Below are 21,608 nucleotides of genomic sequence, written 5' to 3'. Positions count from 1 at the left end.
GCCAACTTAAACAAAATCAATACTTTTAAATCAAGACTTTTTAAGTCAATCTTACCACTTTAAAGTAAGCTAACTTAACCAAGATCAACACTTTTAAATCATTTTTCTATCTAAGACTTCATAACACTTTGGTTTATAAAGTCAAGACTTTTTAGGTCAATCTCCTCATTTAAAGTATGCTACTAAAGAAAACACAACTAATTTCATGATCATCTTGACATCTCCAAATTTTAGGATAACCTCAAGGGTTAATAGGCGTTGATTTCATAGTCATGAACTATAAATCATAAGTTATCACTTTTACTACTTTACTATCCAAAATTTCATAACACTATAAGTTTATGAAGTCAAGACTTTAATAAATCATCTTTTATCCCAAATCATTACTTTAACTTGGAAATCAAAGAATAACATATGCTAAACAAACTTTTACACATAATACCTTTTAAAAATGAATTTTTTCAACAAAACTCATAAACATTTTGAACTTTCAAGAATAGACATAAACTTTTTTTAAACACAATAAATGTTCCTTTGATATTCAAAACATAACCTTTAAACACATTCAAATACTAACAATTATTTCCAATATTTCTAAAGCAAATAAATTCATCTAACCTTGTCCAAAGATATAGTTTTTCCATCTAAGAACAAGGAAGAAATTTTAAGTTTTACATAAGTCAAAAACTACATAAAAGTTCATATGATTTCATTATTATCCCAACTTACAAAATATTTAAAGAAAACAAACATAAACTCAACTCCACGAATAACATACTAAGAGATCATTATTTTCTCATGGTGTATGTGCAAAAAAATGGAGAAGAGAAAAAGAGAAAGAATATGTTAACTTTCTTTAGGAGAATTAGTATAAAAATGAGAGGATGGGGTGATGTATTTATAGGAGAGTCTCACCTTATCTCAAATATGAAAATTAATAAGAGACAATATAGATTTAGGCTAGCTTAGGTGATGTGTCTAATGATCGTGGAGTGGGAGATTTGGTGAGTGATTTATGGGATTATGGAAGAATTGACTTTGCCTGTTTGACAAGCCATTGACCCATGATGTGATTAATACTCTGACTTGATTGATGCGACATGATTTTGTAATTGAAGTTATGACCGAGTATTACCGGTTAACTTCGTCTGGAAATATACGATCTACCGATTTAGGTTTTTTGCCCGAAACGTCGAAACTTGAATTTCGAAGGGAAAAATACCTAGAGATGAGTTACAGACAAAATTGGTGTCTATTTTGACTAGATATAATATTTGGAAACCAACAACGAATCAAAAACTCGGCGAAAACTCGATAAAACGACCCGAAATCGTCTCGAAAACTTTTATTCTCCAAAAATCTTGAAAAAATAGGGAAAGCAAGAATATTATAATACAAGACTAAAAATTAACTGAGGTTTAACCTAAAATATACTAATTAATTTATATAATTAATTCATTAACAATTAATTACTTAATTAAACATGCTTGGAAAAACACGGTGTTACAAATTGTCCATCCGTCGTGAGCATAGCATTCAGTATCCCACATAATCCCCGTTGTCGACCTCGAGTGGATCCACTTATAACGAAAGACATAAATGCTCCTGACACAATATAAATGCTCCCCTGACCCTGTCATTAATGCACTCTTACTTGCCCTCAGTGTCAGCTAGCAGGCCGCTTGCCACGCCGCCTGCACATTCTACCTGCCCCGACAAATCAACAAGAACAGATCCGCATGATAAGTAAGGACAATCAGGATGCATCCATTATACTCGTTACATGCTGGTCAATGACTAGATGTCATCTCAACATTCCTTAAGCTCTATAAATAGGAGATCATACATCAAGTATAATTAATTCACATATCCCTCATTTATTGCTACACTTATTGCTCTAACTTCTCTCTTATTCACTCCCCTTAACTCTTTAGAATACTCTACTGACTTGATCATCAGATAACTTTTTTCAGGTACCTCCCCGGGCGGGTCCAGACGATAATCCAACTAAGTCATCTAATCTCCTACATTCCATCGGACATACTCTACCGACCATCCATCCTCAACTTCTGATCATCCACTCTATACAATAAAGAACAATAGCGTTGTTTGTGGCTTACCTACAACATGGTGACCACCCGTAACCAAGCTCAACCACCTAGTCATGTAGAACCACTCAACCCAAATCATGACACCCCTTCCATTGAAGCCCTAACACTAGTGCAACCATCTCACCAAGCTAGCCAGAGTCATCCCCCAAACATCACCCTAGAAGCACCCACTACCCAATAACTCCTCCACATGATCCAAACTCAAGGCCAAATCATCTAATAACAAGCCCAACTACTAGCCGAGCTTCGTCAACATAGACCAGAACCCAGTAACGGACCCTCGTGGCTAGTTTCCAATGAGCACTCCGCTGAATCTGCCAAAGCATCTAGGCTAATAGCCCCCCCCCCCTCCCAAACACGAAAACCACTCAGGTAACTCAACCCCCACTCACAGCTCCTCACGAGCAAGACATCCTTTCACATAAACCATCATATGTCTTTGCCACTCCCAAAACTTCTTACCTGACCCAACAACATCAACCAATACGATGGAACCAATGACCCACATGATCATTTAGATGCCTCTGAAGCCTCAATGCTTTTCCATGGGCCACCGACCCCATCATGTGTCGAGCATTTCCCCTCACTCTGAAACGCGCTGCCCTGTAATGGTTTACTCGACTCGCATCAAACAACATCGACTAATGACCACTCTCGCCAACGGATTCAACATCCGCTTCACAGCAAGCAAAGAGCAGCCTCACTCTTCCTACACCTTGTCTGGTATACAACAAGAGTCCCATGAGCCCCTCCGAGCTTTCCTAGACATATTCAACTCGAAGGCCATGAAGGTTCACACCCTAAGCCCGCAGGTGGCGGTACATATTTTAGTAAAACACTTGTAGGATGGCCTCTTGAGACATGAATTGGCTAAATATTCAGACCTCATAATGGAAGAACTCTGATCTAAGGCTCAACAATTCATCAATCTGGAAGAAACCCATCCTAACCGCCCACCCACCCAGCATAGAGAATACTAACTCCCCTCACAGGAAACCAAAGACCCAAAAACATACGAACACCCTCGCGATTACCCACCCGACAACCCAAAAAACCTACAGACACCTCCTACACCCCCTTAATGCTAGCAGCACTAGAATTCTGCAAGAAGTTAAGACCACCCACTTAGTCCAGCTCCCCAAACCCAATCTGAAGACCTGATTCAAGCTGGGCACCTCTAGAAATTTCTAGCTCGAGCCCACCAAGAACGATCACCACCTCTACGTCGATTCAATCCTCCTCGGAGACGTTCCCCCCAAGAAATCAACAAGAACGTTCTTTGATCAGAAACCAGAGAGACCACTATCACTCCGGCAATAGATGACAACGGAGTCCGGTGGACATCAACACCATATCTGGCGGATTTTCTGCTGGTGTACATCCAGGGCAACACATAAAAGGTATGTTTGGGAAGTAATGCAATCAACTATCCGAAAACCCGCCAATATCAAGGCCACCAGGGAGCACCCCCAATCTTTTTTGACGATCGCAATTATGAAGGCGTCGTCCACAGTCATGATGATCCCCTCGTCATCATCGCCAAAATGAATAACAAAAAGTAAATATGTGAAAATGTAAAAAGTAAATTTGTAAGAAATCCCCCATACTTGGAACGTGACAAACCTACGACAATTTTTCGCTTGAAAATGTAAATTTGTGCCAGACCTTTATACGGTGAGAAAAATGATGTAACCAAATCCAATTTATATGTTAACGAGGTATTATTCAAATGTCTTTCATAAGTCCTTTTGTCGCCATCAATACACCCCTCAGAGGCGTGGGTCAGTCCCCCTCTAATGGCGGTTCAATTCACAAACCCAAGATAGGACCAAGTCCTCCCTATTGCCATCAATACACCCCTTAGAGGTGCGGGCATGTCCCCCTTTGATGGCGGTTCAACTCACAAGCCCAAGAGAGGACCAAGTCCTCTTGGTCGCCATCAATACAACCCTCAGAGGTGTGGGCCAGTCCCCCTCTAATGGCGGTTCAATTCACAAACCCAAGATAGGACCAAGTCCTCTTGGTCGCCATCTATACACCCCTCAGAGGCGTGGGCCAATCCTCCTTTGATGGCGGTTCAATTCACAAACCCAAGATAAGACCAAGTCCTCTTGGTCGCCATTAATATATCCTTCAGAGGCATGGGTCAGTCTCCCTCATTAAGTTGATAGCCCGGTCAATCAAGACTTGATGGTTATTAAACACTTTCCAGTTCATTAAGTTGATAACCCGATCAATCAAGACTTGGTGCTTATTAAACACTTTCTAGTTCATTAAGTTGATAACCCAGTCAGTCAAGACTTGATGGTTATTAAACACTTTCTAGTTCCTTAAGTTGACAGCCTGATCCATCAAAACTTAACGGTTATTAAACACTTTACAGTTCATTAAGTTGATAGACCGGTCAATCAAGACTTGATGGTTATTAAACACTTTCCAGTTCATTAAGTACCTGATGATTGGGTCGGTTTAGTCGTCCGGGATCTGTGTTTGCTCGACGACCATGACACTTGGCTATAGGATTGTTCATTGAACTACTAATCTATTGTTACCCGGGCTCTTCGTGCTTGTTAGTTTGGACAAAATGTCAGCCTGTATATTCTGCTCCCTTGGGACTTGTTGGATGGAAGTTGTCTCGAACTTGGCCATTAATTCCTTAACCTTGGCGAGGTATTTCCCGAGTAACACATCTTTTGTGTGATAGGTCCCCGTAATTTGAGAGACTGCGAGTTGGGAATCACTACATATGGAGACCTTTTCTGTCCCGATTTCTCTGGCCAACTGTAACCCGACAATGCATCCTTCATATTCTGCTTGATTGTTTGATGTAGAAAAGGTGAATGTTAATGAGTGCTCAATGGTCATCCCCCCACTAAGTTCTACCCAGGATCAGAAGGTTCACTGGGCCTTCACCGTCATCGATAACCAACTCCCCCCAAGAGTGACCGAGGCGTCAATCCGGGTCCAAGACAAATCAGAATCCGGTAGAACCAACCGGACCTGAGCAAAGGCATTGTCCCACCTTGCATTCGCTGCAGCAACGACATCTTCCTCCAAGTCTTGGTAGGACGCCTTCAGCCGATCCAACTCTTTAGTTAACCGAACAATGTCACTTTTGTTTGTCTCATCCCGCTCGGCCAACTGCAGCTTCGTCTCCAAATGACGCTTCTCCCCTTCAGCTGGGTCAAGGCAGCCACATAGGGCCCCAATTTCCCGTTGAGTAGATCCCATATCGGCCTGGGCTTGTAGTGCAACATCCCGAGCTTCTTGAAGTTGGAGTGTCATCGTCGATAGCTGCTCACCGGCGGTCAGGTTCTGCTCCTCTAGGACTTTAAGCGTCTCAAGGTACTTCTTCTCTAGCTTGTGGAGTTCAGCCGAATGCTGCTCTTGGAGCTTAGCCAAAGCATCATCCCCGAACCGGGTAGCCAAAACCCCCTCACCCTCCTCAGAAGATCGAGCACAGTCAAGGAGTCCATCTTCTCCAATACCCCGAGGTTGAGTAGCCTGGTCTCCACCACCTTGAGGTTTTCCCCTTAGTAGGCTTATCCCTATGAGGATTGAGGACCCCCGCAAGTACAACTTCTTCCCCGGTTAGGTCAACCAGATGGGTATTAGTCGGAGTGAGCATAGCCACCGCTTTAGGCTCAGAAGGAGGAGGTACCGAATTCACCGGTATGGATGACTCCCCACGAGAAGATTCTACACGAGCGGGCGAGTCAAACCTCGCCTTTTTAGTAACCTCCACACTCTTCCTCTTCAGAGCAACCCTCCTCAGAAGACCCGATCGGTCGGATTGATCACCCATAGCAGCTACTGAAAAAAAGAGAAAAAGATGTCAAAATCGGATAAACAATACAAAAAGATGGGATAATATATGCATACTACATTTGTGAAACCAGATGCTCACCAACTTCAGCCTCAAAAATATGATCTCCCTCGACCAACTTGTAGCAGACTACAACCCGACCCTCCTTAACATCTCATCTGCCACCTCCCTTTCCCGACGGTTCAGCTGGTCATATGAGAAAGTGAAGGACATGGCCGATTTTTTATGGATTCCCATGTTCCAAGAAAAGGGAAACCAGATCTGCCATCGGGCCCATATGCCCACAAGTGTTGCTCGTATATAACCTTTACGCGGAAAAAATTGGATTTCCTTCCCTTAACCGACCCCTCGAAGGGCTGGAAGATAGCATGCCCATTTGTATATTGAAGTTAGGTCCATCCGTGCCGACTTGCGTCGCTTTCATCTTTGTTGGAACTGTGTTCCACCCGAAACATCCAGAAGAAAATACGGAGTGTAGACGAATGCTTCATGACCTCGCAGAAAATCTTGAAGGCATAGATAAACCCCCAAGAGTTGGGATAAAGTTGGGAAGGAGCCACTTGAAGATGCTGCAACACCTGGGCGGACTAGTCGTCAAATAGAACCTTCACCCCGATCTGGCGGCAGAAATACTCATACATGTAGAAACAGTGGTGGTCATTATACTCCAGGAAGATATCCTGGCAAACACGCTCCTTTTTTGCCGGACTATGCCACATGATACCCTTGATCGGGTAGACCAACAGTTCTACTCGAGGTTGGTTATCCACCAAATAGAAAGAAGGACTACTTATGACATCTCGGTCAACAGAAAAATAAGGAGATTCTGAGCCCATCATCTTCGGCGGGAGTGTATATTGGTCGGCACGATCAACGAAATTCATCCCCATAGACAACTTGCCAGCAGAAGAAGTATTAGACTCTGAACTGGATATACCATCCAAGATTGGACCTCACTTCTTATAAAAGGCTGCCCGGTCCAAGACGTTAGCCTCATTCTTGTTACCTCTCACCTTCACGTTGCACAAGAGGGCGAATAAGGATAACCGTCGAGGTCGCCCCCGTGTAGACCGATGCCTTTGATGACAGAGACCCAGGGACTTAAAGATCGGCGAAGGCCTAAGCAAGACCTCTAAATCATCAGAGCTAGATTCCCTGTCGGTCATAATTAAAGAAAAGGGAAGAACAATAAGCGAAGAGGAATTACCGATTGAAAAAATCTTGAAAGAAAGAAGACTTCTAGATGGAGAAAATGCGCCCAGATTCAGTGGATGATCGAAAACTCGGCAAGAAAAGAATGAAGAATATGGGAAGAAGGGACTTCTATTTATAGAGAAGACCCAAGCCCAGATCTCCCTAAAATCCCAACTTGAAACGCGAATCTGCTCATTCAAGATCACTCGAGAACAATCTAACGGTAGCACAAAAACCCACACGACGGAACTGAAATGAGCAGACGTGTCGGTTGAACACCCATGATCACCAAAAAGAAAACTACTAGTCCCTCACGTGTCAGCCTAGAAACAGGTAGCCATCGTGACCTATCCCTATACCTAAACCATTCCCGACCATAACCGATATATCTCCAATCCACTCTTATAGTCCACCAACCTAGTCATCCCTGACCAGCCTAGTAGACTGGGGGCAATTGTCCTATCCCGGTCATAACCGGGTAATTGTCCATCTGTCCCGAGCATCGCGTTCAGTATCCCACATAATCCATGTTGCCCACCTCGAGTGGACCCACTTATAACCGAAGACATAAATGCTCATGACACAACATAAATGTTTCTGACACAATATAAATGCTCCCCTGACCCCGTCATTAATGCGTTGATGACTCGCCCTCAGTGTCAGCTAGCAGGCTGCCTGCCAGGCCTACATGCCCTCGATAAATCGACAAGAGCAGATATGCGGGACAAGTAAGGACGATCGGGGTGCATCCCTTATACCCGTTACATGCTGACCAATGACCAGATGTCATCTCAACATTCCCTAAGCTCTATAAATAGGAGATCATACAAGGAGTATAATTAATTCTCATTTCCTTCATTTATTGCTACACTTATTGCTCTAACTTCTCTCTTATTCACTCCCTTCATCTCTCTAGAATACTCCAATGACTTAATCGTCGGAGAACATTTTTAGGTACCTCCCCTGGCGGATCCAAATGATAATCCAACGAAGTCATCTGATCTCCTACATTCTGCCGGACATACTCTACCGACCATCCATCCTCAGCTTTTGATCATCCACTCTCAACAATAAAGAACAATAAGTAAGAAGAGGCTTTTCTAATTTCATACAGTGTTATTATGATATTTTCAAGTAGTTTGATCCGAGAATTAGACTTTCTTGCCTATTTTTTTTTACAAGACAACAACATACTAGTAACACGATTGTATTGGGATTAATCTACTAGAATATATGAATGATAAAAGTATGTTAATTTATGTGTTAATCGATTAGAAATGTATTTAATTATTAAACTTTAAGAGGAGAACCACTTACTTCAAGAAAACTTATTACATATCTTAATCATCAAAATCTAAAGAAATATAATGGTTTAAACCTACTCATTAATTTAATTATTGAATTTTCATGAAATTAAAGGCTGAGACATGGAGCTCTTGGAGTTAGTAAATATTTCCTTTATACTTTTCACTTAATTATATTTTTTCAACTAATTATAACACTATGATATATATATATATATATATATAGCAAGAGTGACTTTCTTGGGATAGTAAATGTCTTCCTATAAACAATAAATATCCCCTCTTATCAAATGCATTCTTATTTGAGTGGAATATAATATTGTAGAGGATAAAACTTGAATAAAGAAAAAATATATGCACTGACAGTGTATGAGTTTTATACACTGTTATTATATCATCCACCATTGATATTTAATTATGATTGTCTTTTCAAAAGTAATCAAAATGAATGGTGGAATGATAAAGTGCATACATATAAATCTTCACTATCAGTATATAAATTTTATACTCTTAATAATAATAGTGGTTTTTTATAAGATAAAAGTGATAACATATTTGGAATATTATTTATGAACATGATCCAACACAATTCCTAGATACATAATTAAGTTGTCTAAACATAACATTAAAGGTTAAATATCTACTGTGCATATAAAAAATATCATTTATGATAACCCTTTGTTATTAATAAAGTTAAAACTTTCTCAGATTGCTACTCGGAAATATTAATACTTGACGAAAAGGTCAAAAAAAATATGCTATACATTACTCATCACTCTTCATTAAAGTATTTAATTATATTATATATAACCATCGTTAGAGATCTAAGAATACAAGATTTGGATTGTCTAACATTGATACATTTTAGCACTAACTAATTTTCTTTTATGAAAATAATGATTTATAACATGCATAAAGTGAAGAGACAAAGAAAATTACTGACATAAAATAAAGTATATTACAATATTACCAAAAATAAATATTACAGAATCCAAATAAAAAATACAATGAATGGACTTCTGGAGTCGATAAGATTAGCCCCTAATATTTCGTAAGAGAATGATAAGCATATACATGTTTAATTGAATACCAACTTTCTAAGAATATTTTAAAATATGCTTATATGTTTTTCTCAATTATTGAACTTTGATTTTATTTCATGCATTTTGATTATTTGGTTTTCAATCATTACATTTTTTAAACATTTTATATTTGATCTATATTGTTAGTCTTAGATGAAAAACACTGATGTAATTAATAGAGACTACAACAACAATGTTATTTAGGGTAAGAAACTAATACATTTTGTGGTTTATGATTGCTACTTCTAACAAACATCGTTTAGAGAAATTAAATTTTTGATATTTTCGTTATGATAGAGATTTAGTGGGGTCTTATACTACTATACAAACATATTGTTGGTACCAGTATTGTGAGAACCGGACCGTACTGGACATTCTGATCGGTTTGACCGCTCACCGAACTTGAAAACGGCTCTAGTTTACCGTATTAAGCAAGTGAGAGTTAAACCGCTTTGAACCGGAGAAATTCCGGTCCGACTATGTTAATCTCGATTAAACCGGATTAACACGAGAATTAAACCGGACGATTCACTTAAAAATTTAAAAAAATTGAACTCTACTCCGATCTTTTGTTTAACTTCAGTCTAAAAAAAGATAAAGAGACGTTATTTAACGTAATTATATATGATTATTAATTATATAAACTTTTATATTTATATATAATTATATATCTATAAATAAAAAATATTAATTATATATAAAATCATTCGATCAGATCAAATGGTTTAATCGGTTTAACCGGTTAAACCTAATACGATACAGTTTATCGGGTTTCATAATATTGGTTGGTACTACATCATCCATTTAGCTTAATATATTTTGATTGAAATCAAATCTAGCTAAAGTATATGGATTGACATCAAAGTAAATTTACCAAAACTAAAATAGAAACAGAAAAAACTAAATAAATGATGTGGCTAGATACACAGTGACCGGGTCCATAAATTTTAAGTCGTGGGTGAAGAGCATGACAATTTTTTTTACAAATGGACATAATAATTATTAATGCAATTATATGATATATTAGACATGCAAACCATAATACAAAAACCTTTGCGATAATAATCGTATCATTTCGTATGAGGAGCAAAATAACCATTCCACATCTGATTTTTATAATATTTATTTGAAGGAAAACTCTTGCTACTAGTATCAAAATTAATTATAAAAGCAAAAAAGCTAACTAATTTGAACACACTGTAGAGATAAAACTAATGACACAGATTAACTGCAACAGATTCAGAAAATATAAGAATTATAACAACTAAAATCTGGTGACTAAAAACAAATTTTGATATAAGAACAAGCATTTAAGATATAATTTAATATTTATGTAAGGTCAATTGTAAATATTTATACATTATAGCGTACCTCATTCATTTTGATACTTTTCTTGAAGACCAATTGTCATTTAAAAACAATCACAATAGTTGTTCTCAATACTGTTCTTAACGGAATAAGAATGTTTTTACTCTATTTTTTCATTGTATCATTCTTGTTTTTTTGATGTTAGTTAGATATTGTATGTAGATGTTGTGAGACCCAATTTAGAATAATAATGTTGTTTGTTATTGTGAGAGAAAAATATATATTGTTTTTATTTTATGAAAAGTTATAATAAATTATAAAATAAAATGTATAGTCCAAATAAAAATAAATATTGTATTTGATATTGGAAATGCTCTAATATAAATAATAAATGATATATTAATAATTACTCCATTCATTTTTACTCTTAGAAAATTATAAATAATATTTTAATAATAAACCATGCTTCTCTCTCCCCACCCCCCACTTAACCTTCCCAATCCCTCTGTACCTTCCTAATTTTCTCTTTCCAACACAAAAAACTTTTCCTTTTTTTGCTTTCTCTAACACCCTTTTCATTTTTCTTCCACAATTTTCTTTCCATCACAGAATCTTCATCAACATGGTTTCACATGGAGCTTCTACATATACTGTGGCATCAATGTTCCTCTTGTCTTTCACTTTGGTCTTGTCTGGTGATATAGTTCACCATGATGATGTTGCTCCTACTAGACCTGGTTGTGCCAATAACTTTGTTTTGGTACTCAAATTTTCATTATTCTTTTCAATTCGATAACTAGTTACACATAAAGTACTTTTTTTAATGTTGTTGGACATAAAATGGTTAATTAAGTTTTAAGACTGGTTAAGAAGATTGAGAATAAGATGAGAGAGAAAAGTAGTAACACTGAAGTGATTCTGTTAAGGTTCAATCATGTTAATAGGGATGAGATCTATGTTTGTTATGTGGTGGTTCAAGTAAGCTTAACTTAGGAAAAATCTTATTTTTAATATTGATTTTTTTATTTATTTCATTGTCATCTTTCACTTTCTTATGCATATGATTGTTATTTTGCATAGTTTCATCTTTGGCAGTTGAGGTTGATTCTGTTGGAGTTGATTTCTTGATACTATTTCAAGACCTGAATTTGTTCAAATTCTTCTCCAAAATACTTCTACCCTTCATGCTTACCCTTAAAATTTCTGTAGTTCCTTTTTTGTGTGTTTTTTTGTTCATTTTATTTCATGGTCTGTGTAGTTGTGAAAACAGATGATTTTTTGATTTTTTTTTAATATACCCAACATTTAAGTGAGAACAAGGGGATTGTAGCTAGTTTTTTTGTGAAGGGTTGATTTTATGAACTGACTTTGAAAAATGAAATCTGTTAATCTTTATAGCCTGTCTTAAAGGATTTCAGTATAATGCTTGTGGTCTTTTGCTATTTTGTTATATTGAGTGTTGCTAAATACACATATGTATCTTTTTTTGGTACTATAAAGGGTATCTCCTCACGTTTTGGGTAAGTAACTAATCCCTTTCGGGGTGTGTGACTGTCCCTCCCAACATTTGTCGCTCTTGGGAATCGAACACTTGACCTTTTGATCATTATGGGAATCTAGTGAGGCCTTACACTACTAGACCAACGCCTTGTTGGTATACACATATGTATTTGTGCTTTCTTTAACAGCTTTGATCAACTTCTCCTCTTTCATCAGGTCAAAGTGCCAACTTATGTTGATGGTGTGGAAAACAGTGAGTATGTTGGAGTTGGTGCAAGATTTGGCCCTACATTGGAATCAAAGGAAAAACGTGCCAACCACACGAGAGTTGTCTTGGCTGATCCTCCTGATTGTTGTAGCAAGCCTAAGAATAAGGTATTTGAATTAATTTTAGCTCTAGGACTTAGCATTTCAACTTTATGAAGCATTTCCAGATTAAAAGCTCTACTATTTTCTACTAATATCTATTCATTTGTGATTTGTATTGCTTTGCACTTTTGTTAGCTCACCAGCGAGATCATTTTGGTGCACCGGGGAAAATGTAGTTTCACAACCAAGGCAAACATAGCTGACGACGCTGGCGCTTCAGCCATCATCATTATAAACAACCAAACAGGTGTTTGCATGTAATTTTTTTAAATTGCTTTTTGAGATTTTTAGTCTACTTTTTGTAGTAAAGATGTTCTTGAGGATCATATTTGCAAATAATGCTAATGTTTTTTGTTCCTTATTTGTTTTTAGAGTAAGCAAAGAAACTCCTAATTAAGCAGTTGCAGTAAATATTTATTTTATGAAAGAACTTCATCGTATTGTGTTTGATTTAAGCAAATATTATATTTCCTTACGGCGCAGAACTTTTCAAGATGGTTTGTGAAGTTAATGAAACCGATGTTAATATTGGAATACCTGCTGTCATGCTTCCACAAGATGCTGGAATAAACTTGGAAAGGCATATAAAGAATAACTCCATAGGTGTGTTTAGCTTTTTCTGTCGATATTTCTTATTTTGTGATTTCTTATAGCTTTTCTTTTGCACAGTACAACTTAATTTTTGAAATTACTGCTTTTAGTTTTGATACCTGATCTGGTCTTGTGTCTTACTTGATATCCTTCCACTTCTCCATGTACAATTCCTGCTTTAAAGTGTCCATACAGTTATACTCTCCACACCGTCCATTGGTTGATGTTGCGGAAGTGTTTTTGTGGCTTATGGCTGTCGGAACCATTTTATGTGCTTCTTATTGGTCTGCCTGGACTGCCAGAGAAGCAGCTATTGAGCAAGAGAAGCTTTTAAAGGTTACCTAGTTCCTTTTCTTGCCAATTTATTCTCTATCTCTGGTAAAAGGAGAAATGTTTTTAAAGTGAAGGAAGAAAGTATAAAAAAGCAATGATAAGATAGCAAAAAAGACACAAGGAAAAAAATGCTAAAAAGACAAACTCTTTCAAATAATAGGGCTTTCAAAACTTCATGTTCATCGTTACCTGTCAGGCTATCACGAAGTCTCTTTAAAACAAAAGTTTATCCTCTTTTATTGTCAAATAGTTTTTTGTGCAATTCTGCAGACGCCGATAAAACCATTACTCACCCAAACGGATGACCTATATGCCAGGCTATTTTCACAGACTGATGGGCCGCTTGGGTGGGAGCAATTGTTTGCTGGGTGTCTATTGAATTGGCCTAGTTTTTTTCTTAATAGAGTAACACATATCCTCATTAATAAAATCACTGATTCAGTTTCCAACCTTTACACTTACAGGATGGTTCAGACGAATATGTTAATACAGAGAATGTTGGTTCCAATGGTTATGTGGAAATCAGTACTGCATCAGCAATTTTATTTGTTCTGTTTGCTTCTTGCTTCTTGGTTATGCTCTACAAATTAATGTCATACTGGTTTGTTGAAATTTTGGTGGTTCTATTTTGCATCGGTGGAATAGAGGTGAGTTATTCTTGTTCCAGACTTGGTTCTTGATGATTATTTACTCCAATCTTGATTGTAATCAATTCACTGGTTAACCAGATTATCATGCTTTGCACATCATTTTGCAATTTGCATCTTCTTTAAGACATCTGCAAGAGGTTATTAGTGGTGGTCCTTTCGTGGTTAATATATATTGAAACTTACCTCGGTTATAATAAAAACAAAAAAAGACTTATAGGAAAAAAACACCAAGTAGGGTAATGCTTTTTCTATACAAATAGCGAAGATATATAGCTAGCCAAGTTGTGAGCAAATGAGTTGAGCATTCCCTGGCACGTGCTTAGCTCATAATTTTAGTGAGCCTGAAATTCAAGTTATTGCTCAACTCATTTGCTCGTGAGGTCAACCTATTGAGTTTATCTGTGAGAGACTGAATTGCCATTTTCCTCTAGTTGGAAAACCAAGTCGTGCTGACAATAAATCAGAAAGAGATACTGAACTGTAAGAGTGCTCCAATCCTTCTTTTCCTTTGAAGAAATTAGTTTAACTTACTTATGTTAAATGGCCCACCTTGGTAATTCCGATGCTTGCTATGAATCTAGAACCATAAGTTAAATGCTGAATCTAATGGCTGAGACAAAATAAAAAGTCTGGGTTATATTAAATACTAAAAAAGTCAGCCATTTTTTAACAATTTCAATAGTCATAGCCTTTACAATTGCACATATGGTAAATCTTAAATCCCCGGTGCACACTTAATAATGAATTCCCTTTGGTTGGTTGACATTATTATTTTTGTCACGTAAATCCACATGGAATATTTTTTCATGGTTGTTTAATAATCCTTCATCAATAGTTACATGGAGCTAATGTCACAGGAGTGCAGCCTTATTTTGCTGTCATGCATAAGCTAATAATTTATATTCTTCACGTGCTTTCAGGGACTGCAAACTTGTTTGGTGGCTCTGTTATCATGGTAAGTCTCTAATCCTTGTTTCCTATGTAATTTTCTGTGTAAACTTTTTCTATCAGTGTAAAACCCATCCATGAAGGAAAGTGGGTTGGGTTAGAGAAGGACTTGATAACTAATCTGCCAAAATTTTCTGTTGTTATGAAAATGTGGCTGACCAGCTGAGTTATAATGTTATATATATTTTCATTGCAACCGAAGGACAACTACACTTTTATGACCCAAATGTCATGACAGTGGTCTATAACTTATTTATGTTCTTAAATTATGATTAATTACTTTTATTATTGTGGGTATGAATAGTCGCAAATTAAGGGTCTGGAGTCAACTCCCATCATAGACTAAATTTAGCAAGACACCACATTTGTCGAACGGTGATTTTACATTGTTTTTACGTTAGCAAGTTCTCCTGCTTTCCTGTAATGCTCTTTTACAATAAATCAATACTATTCGGGAAAAAAGATTAGTTAGCTTGAAGTTGTGGCTGTAGAGTTGTATTAGGTTCCTTTCTTATGATACAGAATTGACAGCACAACGTTTATAGTTTCAGATGGTTTCAACATGCTGCACAAACATTTGTAAAGCTACCTTTCTTTGGAGTTGTCCCATATCTTGCACTTGCTGTTACTCCCTTCTGCATAGTGTTTGCTGTGATTTGGGCAGTTTATCGCCGTGTGTCGTATGCTTGGATTGGTCAAGATATTCTTGTAAGAAAAGTTTTATTACTTTCACTTTACTTTTTGGTTCCATACCAATGTTTTTTACTGTTTAATTGTTTTGGCCTTAGCTGCATGAAAGTTCTGATTAAAATATAGAAAATTGAGATACAGTCATGAGATATCCCCTTCTTGCATATCGCAGATTTTCCAATCATTGGAGTGTCAGTGGTATAAAACTGAAAATGTTCTTATTTCTCAAACAAGCATGGAATCATCTGAATTTGATGAAAGCAAACACTCAAGGATAATAGTTTCATGTCTTGTATTGTATTATTTTTTGTTTACATATGATAGAGATCCGGTAATTACCTATTATTGCATTAGTATTATCTACTATATGTGGAGTCGTGAACTAAATCGAGGGAGCATTCTGTTGCTAAAATTGTTAAGAACTCCCAATCTCTGTTAATTATATAAGAAACTACATAGCATGGTTGGATATTGCTGTTAGCCTGTTGATACAGGCACTATTATTTTCATTTCCATGTTTATTATTGTTACTGTTTCAAGTACACATTGTTTTTCTCATCATTTGAATTTTTTTATTTTGTTGCTTCATTGTTATGTAGCTTCAAATAGAAATTGAAGTTATGCTATTTGGAATTTCTTATTAGTTATTACACATCCCTATTTCAGCCTGGAGCTTTTATAGTATAAAACTTCGTTTACCGAGTGTCAACCTTGTAAACTCTTAATAAATGAACTAATTAAGAGGTGAAATAATATCATATTCACCCTTTGTTTCTACTCTTGTCATTCAGGGTATCACATTGATAATTACAGTTCTTCAGATTGTCCGCATACCAAATCTCAAGGTAATTAATTATTCGTAGTTATTTTTTCCATTGTTTTTGGTTTTCGAAAAGCATTTATATGATTGCTTGAAACTGGTGAAGATGGTTTTGGCGCATATCTTTCAACTTTTATTATGAACAATAGCACACTAATGTCTATCGTTTCTACTATACCAGGTTGGAACTGTTCTTCTCAGTTGTGCTTTCTTATACGACATCTTCTGGGTATTTGTCTCTAAATGGTGGTTCCATGAGAGTGTCATGATAGTGGTGAGTGTTTGAAGAAATATCTCCTTTCTCTACCACTCTTTACGAGGCTACATTTTGGTCTCATAAACATGGTTTTTTATCATTTAAGTTCATAACATTTTCACTCTATACAGGTAGCTCGAGGCGATAAGAGTGGAGAAGACGGTATCCCCATGCTACTCAAGATACCACGTTTGTTTGACCCTTGGGGTGGTTACAGCATCATTGGTTTTGGGGACATACTCTTACCAGGGCTTCTGGTCGCATTTTCACTCAGGTATGGTTGAATCGAAATTCAAAAGTCATGTATATCTTACGATGTATCCCTCCCCTTATATAATGTTCATTTTAACTCATAAACATTATCTCGTAAAAAAAATGTTCTTAGGAATTAATTATGAAGATGAAGAGCATGGTTTGTATCAAGTTAACACAGTTGTGAACGTAATTATTTTGTATCGATAACTTTACAGGTATGATTGGTTGGCGAAGAGGAACCTTCGGGCTGGATACTTCTTGTGGGCAATGACCGCATATGGTTTAGGTATGATATATATGATTTTGGGGATAGTTAATTTGTTAGCTGAGTCAACTTAAGAAAACAATGAGTTCATAGAAAATATATAATAAAGATGCAATTGCACAACATTATGATTTAACAATATCTGTGCCTTCTTTATATTCCTATTATTAGCATTCTCTTTAACACCATTCCTTAATTTTTTTCATTGCAGGTCTCTTTGTCACTTATGTAGCTTTGAACTTGATGGATGGGCATGGCCAACCAGCTTTGCTCTATATAGTTCCATTTACACTCGGTAAGAAAATTATCAGACTCGGTTTATGAGTAAGGCTTGTGTGGAGACGTATCTATATAGAGATAACCAATAAAATCTTGACAAAATAGACTAGGGATTGGAGCACTTGAAGTTAAGTTTTTCAATAGACCAAAATCAAAATAAAGTGGATATGCCTTTGACATCACATAGATAAAGGTTTTTAATAAAAACCTAAACTAAACGAGCATATAAATACTACAACACATGGTTTAATTTTAATTAAGAAGTCCTTTTTAAGAAAAACACCTAAACAAGTAGCTTAAATTGATTAGTTATTAATGTAATGAAAATAAGAGGACATTTGGTTGAAGCATGACATGTGAAAATTGGGACCAGTTTCTGAAACATTATCCTATAACCATTGGTGCAGGTACATTTTTGTCTTTGGGAATGAAAAGAGGTGAGCTCAAGATTTTATGGACAAGAGGAGAACCAGAATGGGTTTGTCCTCATATACAAGAGGATCACCAACCAATTAACCATTGATCCCTAGCATACTTATTCTAGGTACTAGTTTACAAGAGAGTGGTAGTAATTGTTAGGAGAATATGTAACATTTGTAACTTTGTTGTAACAAAATTTCAGCCAAATGATATAATTATGGAATTAAACCAACAGCTGAGATAATGAAGGTGTGCCTTCATGAGGGCACAAAACCTTGTCTTTGGTAAGCAAATGCAATAAGAAAAGTGGCATGCATATATACAACTCAACTATTCCGGGAAGACCAGTAAAGACTACCGATACTACGGTCTGTTTGCGAGTTAGTGTTAGTTTTCGAATGGAAATGGAGGGAGGGGAAAAAACTTCACAGTCATAAAACACAACTTTAATGTCTTCCCTTTTTGTTACTTTATCTTTCAAAATTCAACGTACAATCGGAGAGCCTAAGAAACTAAGAGGTCATTGTTTAGTGTTCAATATATAACTTATAACTTGTGTTATATTGTTTTCATTTCCACTACTTTGTAATGTAAATTCTAATAGAAGTCATCCACATCATATAATTACTATTATTATTATTATTTTATGGGTAAAGATCTGTTTTAGTTTCTTACCATTATTGTTTGTATTAATTTGGTCTCTAAAAAATTCAGAACTCAATATAATTCTCAATGATATTAAACATTGGCCAAATTAATTATTTTTAGTATTTTATGACTAATTTTTTGGAACATATTAGTTTTTATGATGACTATTTTGATCCACATTCAAAACTTTTAAGGATTATTTTGGATTTTACTTTGTTATCAAATTGTCAAAGAAGGTAGCTTAGTGTGTGAAGTTCCTACTTAGTAAGTATGTGAATGATAGATTTATGTAGTCTAACTCTTGCATATGGAGATTTAAACTTGTGACTTTCATGGTTATTAAACAACAATTTGATTGTTGTGCGCGCTAAGCTCATCCTCAAGCCTCTTTTTAAAATATTTGTGGCCATTGTACAAGGCTCTAACTTAGTGGGTTTAGAAGGGTAACTGTACTTAGGCTTAACATTACAAGCGGAGAGGTTTTTTTAGGATTTAAACTCTAGATCTCATTATCACTAAACATCAACCTTATTGTTGTGTCAAAATTACCATTTTTAAAAGGGTGATCGGGTGCATGAGATATTATTTCTAGGATTTGAACTCGTGATTTCATTGCCATTAAACAATAACCTTATTATTATGGCCCAATGCAGATATTCTCATTTAATGAGGTCTGAGAATGATAAATGTTCACAATTTTACTCTCACTAACCGAGGTTATTTCCAGTTTGTTATCAAATTATTAAACAGGTAAATTTCTAAGGATCAATTAACTGCAACAACAAAAAATCATGTATTAACTCTATTATCATTATTATTGCTTGAGGTAGATTTCACTGGAAGTTGGATAAATATCATGTTCTACACTGTAGTTCATGGTAAAGACTAAAGAGGACAATGATTTGTCAGTTTGTGCCGTCATGATGATATATTTTAAATTTTTAATAAATGGAGGACATAGATCTAAAGATAGTAATGTATAATGATATCAGCAGAGAAGTACTTTTGTGTATTTAATTAGTAATTAAAATAGATATATTAAAATTTGTAATTTATCATACACAGGAGGATCGCTAAATAGGCGGATATAGTTTACATGTGAGATAAAGATTATCTGTTCCTAAAAGTGTCTTATTCCATTTCTTACAACATTTGCAATTACTATCTTACCCACACATTTATTAATAAACCACCATATTTTTATTTATTATAAACTCGCCAAACAAAATTTAACTGGTTATTGCAGGTCAGACATCCTAGGACCATGATAGAATACGCCTTGTTTTTATACCCTATGCATTATCAACTTACAAAGACACTTTCAACTCATAAACTGCATATTGAGCCTTAGAAACTTGCAAAATCTTATTATTAAATGAGAAAAAATATATGCACCGACAACGTATTAATTTTATATATTATTATTGTATCATTCATCATTCATATATACATATTATTAACTCTTCACAAAAGTAAGTCAAATGAATGGTGAATAATGTAGTAACTGTGTATAAATCTTTATACCGGTTGTGGCGTAGTGCATTACACTCTTGTTAAATTGTTTGAGAGGCCAATTTTTACAACATTTGAACATCACTGGGGAAGACAATATTTTGAGATTTCTTCCAAAAATAATGACAAGTTTTGAAACCTTTGAAGTTTGCTAGGAATGGCTATGAGCAGAAGTGGGACAAACCCACTCTCGTACCAAGTTGAAAAATAAGGAAAATATTACACAGGTTTTGTGTGAATTTGCTTTATTAAAACTCAGTTGGTTTTTTTGCTATTTACAACTGATGTTTACAAGAAAAAAAATGATAGTGCTTTTACATTTCCTAGCACGTGTATATGATACACTTTAGTTACATAAATTGCTAAGTAGTGAATTGGAACTTTGGAAGTTATCAGTGATGCTAACTCCAACTATTGCAACTCAGGTTGTGAGCAAATGAGTGTAGCATTCTCTATTGCATGCTTAAAAAAGGGTCTATTGTTTTGGCATTTAGAAAAGTAATCTGTAGACATATTTGGCTTAAGTTTTGTGATTGAATTTCGAGTGTTTTAGATAAACATTGCCCAAATCCATAAAGAACATTTTCTTTTTCTGCATTAGAAAAGACTAAAAGCTAGCTATAGAGATTCATATTTAAGAGTTGGAAACCATTTGATGAACCTTATCCAATTTTAGCTATAACATCTTCTAATGTGTTTGCCTCACTCAGCACAAACCGTACTATAACAATCCAACCTTAATTATCTACATTATATCCAAACAATCACACTCTAAAATAACATTTAATAACTCATTTCATGCCATCTTTAAACCATACTGGATAGCCATGATTTCTTGTGGATACAATGAGTAGGAGAATTTAGTAAGAAGATATATCATTTTCATTTCTACTAATATTAAGGAGTCAATCTCAAAACTCTTCAAAACCCTGAAAGTCATACTCCTTCGTGATTAGTGGTTACCAATAAAGAATGTGTAATATTCATTCAATAAATACTCTTATTATCGTTACTATGGATATATTTACATATTAAAGACTTCATTTACTTCTTTAAATTATTCCCTCTTTCTTTAATATCAATGAACCCTTAAACCATATTCTTTCTCACCACTCTCTACCACAATTCTTTCCTTTTGTCTACTCTTTGCATTCTCTCCTAAACCATGATTTTTCCTTTCTATCTTCTCTCTTTGAACCTTGTGGACAAGGGCTAAGACAACCATAGCACCTTGTGGCCTTTGTGGT

At 35.8% G+C, this 21,608-nt stretch overlaps 1 protein-coding gene across 2 annotated transcripts; it reads left to right on the top strand.

Moving 5' to 3' along the window:
- Window positions 1-11,287: 11,287 nt before the first annotated feature.
- Window positions 11,288-18,761, top strand: LOC109337527 (signal peptide peptidase-like 4). 2 transcript variants are annotated; one of them, XR_002106462.1, is made up of 15 exons: window positions 11,448-11,585; window positions 12,542-12,700; window positions 12,830-12,941; window positions 13,178-13,297; window positions 13,470-13,621; window positions 14,083-14,265; window positions 15,189-15,223; window positions 15,762-15,924; window positions 16,698-16,751; window positions 16,908-17,000; window positions 17,114-17,256; window positions 17,453-17,523; window positions 17,714-17,797; window positions 18,189-18,407; window positions 18,461-18,761. XR_002106462.1 is itself a non-coding variant. In XM_019574521.1 (14 exons), exons 1-14 carry the CDS (start codon window positions 11,448-11,450, stop codon window positions 18,302-18,304), a joined length of 1,623 nt encoding a protein of 540 aa, XP_019430066.1. In that variant the 5' UTR covers window positions 11,288-11,447; the 3' UTR covers window positions 18,305-18,526. The 2 variants fall into 2 exon arrangements, 1 of the variants encoding a protein (XP_019430066.1); XM_019574521.1 differs by having other exon boundaries at window positions 11,288-11,585; window positions 18,189-18,526.
- Window positions 18,762-21,608: the final 2,847 nt, after the last annotated feature.

Source organism: Lupinus angustifolius, unplaced genomic scaffold, assembly GCF_001865875.1.
Source record: "Lupinus angustifolius cultivar Tanjil unplaced genomic scaffold, LupAngTanjil_v1.0 Scaffold_7_147, whole genome shotgun sequence".
Classification (NCBI taxonomy): domain Eukaryota; kingdom Viridiplantae; phylum Streptophyta; class Magnoliopsida; order Fabales; family Fabaceae; genus Lupinus; species Lupinus angustifolius.
This window is presented reverse-complemented; position numbering and strand designations above follow the sequence as displayed.

Coding starts and splice junctions, on each gene's coding strand:
- LOC109337527 (XM_019574521.1), top strand. CDS start 11,448: ATGGTTTCACATGGAGCTTCTACATATACTGTGGCATCAATGTTCCTC. Junction 15,224..15,761: donor TTGGTGGCTCTGTTATCATG/GTAAGTCTCTAA, acceptor CAACGTTTATAG/TTTCAGATGGTTTCAACATG. Junction 17,524..17,713: donor AATGACCGCATATGGTTTAG/GTATGATATATA, acceptor TTTTCATTGCAG/GTCTCTTTGTCACTTATGTA.